Genomic DNA, 9397 nt, shown 5'->3' with positions numbered 1-9397 from the left:
CCTAGGGATTTTTACTGTTAACAATGGGTTGTCATGAGTTCTAAGTGACTCAATGTCAATGAGCTTGGCTTTTATTTTTTAATGTGGAAAGGGAACAGATGTAACACAGGAGCTCCCCATGTCCAGGTCAACTGTTCTTGCCTGCTCTGTGCTCAAGGGGAGGAGCCAAGTCTTCTCATCACTGTAAGTTCAATTTTATAGGAAACAGGAATGGTGCAGTGATTAAAGTACTCGGCTGCCTACAATAATGTTAGCAGTTTGAACCCACGAGCATTGTTCATGGGAGAAACATGCAGCTAGGAGCTCTGGTAGCATAGTGGCTAAAGCACGTGACTGCTAACCAGAAGGCTGGCGGTTCAAACCCACCAGCCACTCCTCAGAAGGAAGGTTGGGCAATCTACTTCCATAGTGATACTGCCTCGGAAACCCAAGGAGGGGTCGCTTAAGTTGGGGCCGACTCAACGGCACATAACAACAGGGTTCTCATCCAATAAAAAGACTTCAGTATATCAATTCCTATCCCATTTCTCTTAAGATGAATGTCTCTGCATTCCCAATCTTTTATCACTCACTCTACCTCTTCCAAAGGCTTTTGCACACAGGCAAGTATTCAACCCAAGCAGTGCATTTTAACCTCCTGAGCTTTTAAAGTATTGCCCAAGACCTAATTTAATTACAATTCCTATAGAGCGAGCCAAGAAAGCAAGTTTTTTAAAGTTCTGGAGTCCTCATACATAACTATGTTAGAGAAACAATTGAGTCCAGCTTGTTACATTCAAAAGCTTCTATACCACCTCCAAATTGCACCCTACACCGCCATTTCTACCATGGCAAATTAACCCTCTGCTCAACTACATTCCCAACTCCCACTTCCAAGGCTTTTACATCACAATTCAGGTGTCTTACAGCTTTCACTAGCTAGACTTAGCTATCCAATGCACAGACCATCAGCCCTTCACTACCTCCCACCCACCTTTCACATTTTAGTAGAGAAATACTTATTAACAGCCTACTTCAAAGTCTTGAGTTCTAAATTCTTGATAAAGGTATGAGCCAGTGTTTATGTTCTTCCTACATCTAAAGCAGAACAAATCATGGCCCCAGCTGCTACTCTGAAAGATTCACTTTTACAAAAGGCTGATGCATTTATTTCTATTACAACAGTAATAATCTAATGGTGTTTACAAATTATAATAATTAAAAAAAACAACACTCACTACCATTAAGTCAGTTCCGACTCAGTGACTCCTCCCTTGGGTTTCTAAGGTGGTATCTGTACAAAAATAGATTTGCCCAATCTTCCTTCTGAGGAATGGCTGGTGGGTTTGAACTGTTAGCCTTCTAGTTCAGTCAAATGGCTCAGGCACTACACACCACCAGAGCTCCCATGACTATTACAGTACACCTAATTCCTTTTCCTCATCTCAGGACTACTTTCCTTAAAAGTCTCTGACAATCCTCATCATTTTCCTGACTTTAGAAATGAATCACTACAGAAACAAATGGTGTAAGATCACTGTTAAGTCAGAACTTGAATAATATTTTCTTTATTTACAAGTTAGAATCAACAGACAAGGAAAAAGACAGTCCAGGGGACCAAATGGGGAGATGACTGAAATCCCCAGAGTCCCAAATGCAGAATATAAGGGAAAACAGAGTAGGAAAAAAAAAAAAAAAGTCAAACATAAAAAAAAAGGGGGGGGAGCTCCCCCTTCATTCCCTCCCTATGGAGGCTGAGGGGACCATAGCCCACCCCCCACCGCCTCAGCCTTACCCAACTTAAAATAAATTAGAATCACCAACCTCAAATACAGGCCCCTTTCAAGTGAATAGAGCAGCTATGGCCTCAGGTAACCCTTTATCAGGGCCTTTGCCCACTCCCATCCATTTTCAATGGGGGTTCTATGCCCAAGGTCATTCTCCCACTGGGGCTAGAAACTCAGAATCTTTTGTCCATATGTCCCTCCTTCAGTAAATGTCCCTGCGTCCCTCCCCCCTGCAGAGCCAGCTCTCCTACAGTGGGGGGTGAGATGAGGAAGTATATCGGGGGGGGGGGGGCGAGGCAGGGTGGTCTAGGGGTCCGGTCCCGCGGAGCCTCCTGCCCCATCTGGTCTAGCCCCTTAGCCTGAGTCTGAATCACTGGTGTCTGAAGAAGAGGAAGATGAGGACGAGGAGCTGGAATCCGAACTGGAGCTGGAAGCACTGAGGCGTGACACTGCTACTTGCTGTGTAGCCGAAGACTCTGTTTTCTCACTCACTGCAGAACAAAGTTCAAAGGTTATGAAACTATAAACACCAGTAACTCCACTTACCAAGAAAAAGTCAACTAGGTAGTTTTTAGTGAATTTGCAGTGGCCTTAGAGGATACTCACTTTTCTTAGGGGGCTTTTTGGTGGAATTGAGCTGTCCACTAACATCTTGTAACCGCTTTTCTAGCTCTCGCTTTTTCTCCAAAGCCAGTTCTTCCTTCGTCTTTCCCACAGGTTTCTTAATGGCTGGAAAAAGAAATGTGGACTCCTTAAGACCATGATAAATATTCCAGTTTTTATGACTTGAACCACAGGTAAATTGTTGGATTAACTGATGGACCTCATTCACACTTACTATAGGGCTTCCGGGGTTTCTTTCGTAGGCAGGAAAGGACGTAACGCTCAAGTTCTCTAAGCGTGGATGGCTTGAGCGTTTCAAAGTCAATTTCAATCTCTTCTGGGTTGGAGTCACGTAAAGAAGGTTCCCTGGCTTGGATTATGTGTACTACTCGGCCCAGTTTCTCCCCAGGTAATTTGTTGATGTCCAAGCTCAACTGCCGCTTCTCATCATAACTCATGGGCCTGCTTTCTTCCTCCTCCTCTGAATCATAGCCCGCAGGAAGGACAGGAGGGGCAGTCTTTGTGGCCTTTTTGGGGAGTCTGTGGGCAAAAGGAAAAACTGTCAAATATGGAAGCATCATTAACATTCCTAAAATGCTCCCACTGTTCAACCTAGTAATCTTGATTTCCTGGCTTCAGTGGAACTTCTGAAACACTGCCCCAGGGAATGAGCATTTTATTGAGTAAGACACATTTATCCAATTCTCACTATGAGCAATCCTTACATATTTAAAAATTGCTATGTACATATATAAACACACACACATCTACCTACTCATCTTTTTAAAATTTATATAGGCTTGAGATCGTTCATGGCTGCTTTCTAAGCTCTGGCAGCATGGTGGATAAAGCATTTAGCTGATAACCAGAAGGTTCAGTAGTTCAAACCCACCAGCTGCTCCATGGAAGGAAACAGGACAATCTACTTCTATAAAGATGCCTTGGAAACCCAATAGGGGTCGCTATGGGGAATTGACTTGATAGCAGTAAGTTTGGTTTTTGGTTTTTATGGCTGCTTTCATGCTATACTGGCCAAGTTGAGTAGCTGTGACAAAGGCCTTACAGCTTGCAGTCTGTAGTAGTTGTTACTCAACTTACAGAAAATAATCCACCAATCCCTGGTTTAGAGAAATTCACAAAAACTTAGGAAGCAGCAGTTGTCCGTAGACAAATTACAAAAACAGCCAAGTTCTTTTTGGCTCCCTACCCTGTCAGAACTCACTTGGTGCCACTTCCACCAGACGGTGCAAAGCCAGGAGGTCCTAGTGTAGCAGCACTGCCACTCCCACTTGCTTTCTTGGACTTCTTGGGCTGAGGTGGGCGAGGTGCTCGGGACCCCTTGTCATCTTCATCAACCCCGGCTCGGCCCCGATGCTTCTCTGACTTCCGTTTCTTCTTTTTTTCCTTTTTCTCTCTCTTCCGTTTGGGCTTGGATATCGGGCCTTGGGACAAGGCAGCCAGTTGTTCATGTACTGCCCGAAGCTAGATAAGAAAAAGAATCAGACATAAATAAAATAAGAATCATAAAGACTAACAAACAGCAAAAACAGGGCATGTATCTCTTATCCAGGAAAAGTGACAAAATACCTGTTCCTGTAGTTCTGCCAAACGATGAGCCCTTTCTTCCTCTGAGTCAGAGCTTTCACTCTCCTCATCTTCCTCCTCATCCTCATCTTCCTCCTCTTCTTCCTCAGAAGAGCTTTCACTGCTACTTTCCTCACTAGAGGACTCAGATGATGATTTGGCCAGGCCAGGGGGCAAGGCAGTAGAGACTGGTAAAGGCCCTGGTTCCAGTGGTTCATCTGGCATCTTGGCATAACGGAACTCAAATACATCCTAGGAAGAAAAGCAGACTCAAAAACCATGTTGATAAGACAGTGCCCTCAATATTCCCAGCCACCCAGCAGTAGGATTCCAATTTATAACTATACAGAGCCTTATATACAGAAGCTGTGCATCATCACAAATTACAAAAATGCCTCCCCAGATCTATTTACTCTTCAAATTCCAACTCTTAACACTCACCTGTAACTTTCGTGCCATGGCCACAACATCGTGGTCTGGGGGATTGTACTTATAGCAGTTGGAGAACATAAGCCGCACATCAGCAGCAAACTCCTGTGCATCCCGGTAATCACGATTCTCCATCTTCCGCTGCAGAAGGAGGCAGCATCAGAAGCTGCACAGGCAGGGAGACTCACCTTTCCCTGCTAACCCCAGACACCATAAGAGGAGCCCCTTCTTGAGGGCACAGTAAGGATGACCTTAAGGATCTGTGCCCTGGGGTTCAAGTTTGAAGTCAAAGGAATTTGGGTGGGTTGAAGAAATATCTATGTCTAGAAAAAGAAACCATTTCTAAGTAACAGGTGAGGGGGTAGCCTCTGACTATCATTACACCCCTTATTTCCCCTAAATCCAGCACTCCAGTAAACAGTAATCACAGATGTGTAGCATTGCTTTAAGAATACAGAAAACCCAACCCTTACTATTTTAAACACTAGGAAATACAGGTTCAATGTGAAGCACATGACCTTCTCTGCCATCTAGTAAAGTCAAAGACTGATTGATGGTGTGCCTATAGTGAGGTGACTGGCTGTTTTAAGTTCCAATCACTGCCTGAGTATCCCATCTGCCCCATGCAGTGGGTACCTTGACAGTGCTGAGGTCCATGGGGTGCTTAATGATGTCATGGTAGTCGTGCAGACCAAGAGCAGAAGCGTCCACTGGTTTATAGAAAGGCCAGGCATAAGCAGCATGCTTCTTAGAGAGTAACTCCTTCAGAATGCCATTGCAATGTTTTAACTGTTCTGATAGCTTTCCTTTCTTGGAGCTCTGGTGTTGTTGCTGAGAGTCAGGCAAGTCTTTCCGGGGTGGCTTGATGGGGCGACCACTCTCTCTTCTCATAGGGGGAAGTCGTGCTGCCTTAGGCTCAAGAGCCCCAGGGGGGCTAGCTGGGGAACCAGGAGCCAGGATAGCTGTAGGCGTAGGGGTGGTAGTATCTGCTTTCCTCTTTACCCCCTTCTTCTGCAAGGAAAAAAATACGCAAGTTTTGTTTTAAATTCCAGTTCACCTCATTTCAACACTTTCTCCTTTCTATGGTCCGAAAGAAATCAATACCTTGGCAAGGGGCTGAGCTGGGGGAGCTGCAGACACAGCAAGAAGCGGAGGTCCAGCGGAGTGCAGAGACTTGAGAAGGGGAGAAGAAATCACTGACGGGTGGGGAATGTTGAGGACAGTGGTAGGTATCTCAGGTGGTGGAGTATACAGGGCTGTGTGTGACACAGACGAGACAGCAGGTACCTGATGGGCACTAGTGATACTACCCTGGAGAGCTATAAAGACAAATAAAAATTAGTTTTGATTCTTTCCCATCTTCTCCTCTCCACTGGCAAAATCCCCACTCTTCCTACCTGCCAACTTGGCCCCCTTCTTGTGGCTGTTCTTAGGGATGGTCACCACAAGTTCTTGCTCCTCTTGTGGCATTGACGCTACTTTCTGGAGAAATATCTTTTCTAGTGTCTGTGCCATCAGAACAATGTCATCAGTGGGCTACAAGGAACACAAACACACACGTTTAATAAAAAGGATCAAATGCCAGTTCAGAAAAAATAAGCACACCATCTTTCTTATTACCACCTTCAGGTACCTTTGTCATCAAGTAACGAAAATTACCCACAATGGGCCACTATCTTCCCTCCCAATGAAAGGGGGGGGGGGAGGGAGTCTTTAACGCAAGTTCATAAGAAAGAAAGAGAGAGCTAACAAAGAAATAGATCCTATTCTACCCAGGTCTCCTGGCTTTCTTGGGAAACAAAGTCAACCTTTTAAGGTATGAAAAATATTCTCCTTAAATAATCTTAACTCTGGAGTCCTAATGCTCAGATTTTCTAGAATCTGAGTACTCTTTTGACAACACTTCCCTATGGTAAAACCAAACTACGTAGATAAAACATCTGAAGGGGAAAAAAAAAATAGCCTCTCCCCATTCACTAAATTAACACACAGAGAAGCCCACCTTGTTGTAGATATAACAGTTGGTGAACATGGTATTAAAATCCTGCATACACTCCGAGGCAGCCCAGTAATAGTTGTTTTCAAGCCTCCTCTTAATAGTACCCATATCCATAGGCTGTTTTATAATCTTGTGATAATCCTGAAAGAAAAAACAGGAGATTCTCAGAGCCACAACAAAATAAATCCCCATTCCCCCAGGAAAACTAATGACCCCAACACACATTCTCTCACACTCACAGCCCTATGTGCATAAAAGGGTTACTAGTCTCCTAACTGCGGCCCCAACTGAACTACAGGACAAAAAAACAAAACAAAACAAAAAACCCACAAAGGAACAGAGTTCATTAATGAAAACCCAACAAGATGCCTTTCTCTAACCACCCACTTCCCACCCAGTTCTGGTAGGCTTCTCCCATCCTGTGACATTACCTCTGGGGCTGGCTATCCATGGGCTGCATGTGGGAGAGGAAGAAGCTAAGAATTTGGCCACCGTGGTTCTCTCCCAACCCGGGGTGGGAATCTGTAAAATGGAGCCAGGGCACAAAAGTTAAGGAAGGACACGTGGAGGGCACAGTGATAATGCCAAGACAGCAAGCTGTGGGGATTAATCACAAAGGATCAAGGATCTAGAAATCGGGAGACAATCTACCTGACATGGGAGACGTGGGAACCCCCTAGGGGCCGCAGCACCTACACTAGGCAGCCCACCTCACTCACTCACACTCTTGCTCATTTCCACAACTCCCCACACCAAAGTCTCTACTCACCGGCAGACCCAGTTTGACAGCATCCACTGGTTGCCGGAATGGCCACGCAAACTGATGTTTCCACAGGGCCTTCATTACCACTTTGTGCAGATATTGCAGCTGGTTGGTGACCCGTCCTGGTTTTTTGGGATTAGACACCTCAGGGGGTGGTGGGTTGGCAGGGGTCAGTTGCAAAGCTGGTACTGCAGCCATCGTGGGGCTCTCAAATCCCTCATAGAGCAGGGAGGGCTTTCTAATCCTTTTCCCTGGAGCTGCTGCCTCTGGGCCCAGCCCCAGTAACCCTGCATTCCCCTCCCCAGGGAGCCTGGGTAATAGGAAAACAAAATACAAAAAGAAAAAAAAATTTAGGAAAGCTACTGGGACCTATTGACAGGCGGTGTAGTTTATATAAATAATTTTCAATCTGTGGAATTTGCTTCTACCTCCTTTTCCTGTTCTAGTGTATCAATCTAAGTCCTACTTCCTGGAGATTCTGATGAGTTCTACCATCTGCCTTTTTATTAACAACAAAAGAGCCAAGATGATTTCTGATAGGACACAGCATCTGAGAACTACTGCTCCATGGGGATGGGGCTGAACCTTAATGGGTGGACCTGAGAAACTCAAATCCCAAGCTTCCTCCACACTAAGGGATAGGTGGTTGCCATGGTGGTTGAGCCCTAGGGAAGGTGATCAAGAGGAAAAAAAGAAAAATAAGCAGTAGTTCCATAAAATGCTGGTAACATATCTAAGAATCCATCCGGGCAGGGGAGATGAGTATCCCTCACCAGCTCTGGGTAAACTCCATAGCGCAGAAAAAAACCAGAAATCTAACGGAAAAACCATTCCAACTCATATCAGACAAGGGACCATTTGTCAGACTTCACAGCCTAGAATAACCCAGCTGCCAGCCCCCAGAGATTGAGAATTCGCACCAAACTGAAACGGTCTCCTGTCTACAAGGGACTCAAAAAATAAAGTCTTACAGTCAAGGTCAGCAAGTACCCTCATAAGCTTGATACGTTCCTCCCATCCCCCACTTAAAAAAAAAAACCCCAAAATCCCTACTACCACCACCACACGTTCCTAACTTTACCCACTGTAGCATTAACTCTGGAAGCCAAAAGCCAGCAACAGTGGTTCCGTTTCAAATTTACATTCCTTCAGGTGCTCCTTCGGACCAGGTGTTTCCAGACCCTAAAGCTCAAAATACTACACCGGAATATCTCATTGTTTACAATCTGCAAAACTGGAAGGGCCTTACTTAGCTCCACCCTCCTGCCGTGAATCAAACTCTTATGCAAAAAAAAAAAAAAAAAAAAGTCTCTTCCCCATACCCACCCACCCCCAACCCAAATCCAGTCCCTACACCAAAAAAAAAAGCAGGGATTAGCCTAAAGACCTGCTCTAGACATGAAATACCCAGACCAGGTTCCTACTCCGGAAATCCCCGTAGCTAGCCGCTCTACCACCATGGCAACCGTATACGGCACTACGTAAGTCTACGAACCCCTCAAAAAGGTTGTCGACAACCCATGTCTAAGACATCAGACCCGTAGAGCAACCGACTGCCCACTTCAACTCGTACATCTCTATTACATGCTTTGCCCGACTCGATTAGGACTGGGGCCCGTTACGATAATTAATATACAAATCGACAACCTGCACTCCCCCCATACGCAGTAACCGGGCCGCCGCCACGGTTCCCAAACCGTCGCTCAACCCCCTCTCGCGAGCCAGCGGCTGCGTCGCAGAGTCACAGCGCACTCGAATCAACTCCCGACGCCCCCGAACGCGACGTCCCGCAACCCTGCACCACCTCCTCCCCAACGCGCGGCTCGCAAAAACGTACTTGTTATGGGGAGTCACGTTTTGCAGCATCTTGTCCGCGGGGAACCGGCGCTGCCCTCAGCCGCGGTAAGTCCGGATGGCCTCGGTTCCCCTCACCGCCGGGTCCAGCATAACCCGGGAAGTGGGGGAGGGCCGTCGCCCTTGATCCTCTAGGCGACACCTCCTCGCCGAGCTGGTACGAAAGCCGACTCCTCCGCTGGGCCGGAGATTTCTCGGCGCGCTCCACAGGCGGCGGCCAGTGAGAAAATGGCGGCGGCCTCAGCTGAGGCGGGCGAACGCGGGGGGACGGACTCTTCAAACCCAAGGACAGCCCCCGATCCCAGACACCGTCGTCAATATAGCCCGCTGTTGAGCTGCGGGGGTTCCCTCTTCCTGCCAGGACCGTCCGAGGAGGACAAGGTCCCGTTTCGACCTCGG

The 9397-nt window shown here is 46.5% G+C and overlaps 1 protein-coding gene across 1 annotated transcript; it reads right to left on the bottom strand.

Moving 5' to 3' along the window:
* Positions 1 to 2120: 2120 nt before the first annotated feature.
* Positions 2121 to 9010, bottom strand: BRD2 (bromodomain containing 2). The gene is made up of 12 exons (XM_042780759.1): positions 8982 to 9010; positions 7151 to 7454; positions 6385 to 6522; positions 5780 to 5918; positions 5487 to 5701; positions 5019 to 5393; positions 4395 to 4523; positions 3957 to 4205; positions 3592 to 3851; positions 2605 to 2909; positions 2373 to 2495; positions 2121 to 2257 (listed from the first exon to the last, which is right to left on the bottom strand). Exons 1-12 carry the CDS (start codon positions 9008 to 9010, stop codon positions 2121 to 2123), a joined length of 2403 nt encoding a protein of 800 aa, XP_042636693.1.
* Between the last annotated feature and the right edge of the window lie 387 nt (positions 9011 to 9397).

Source organism: Orycteropus afer, unplaced genomic scaffold (genome assembly GCF_000298275.1).
Source record: "Orycteropus afer afer isolate SDZICR_OR568_19922 unplaced genomic scaffold, OryAfe1.0 scaffold00059, whole genome shotgun sequence".
Classification (NCBI taxonomy): domain Eukaryota; kingdom Metazoa; phylum Chordata; class Mammalia; order Tubulidentata; family Orycteropodidae; genus Orycteropus; species Orycteropus afer.
This window is presented reverse-complemented; position numbering and strand designations above follow the sequence as displayed.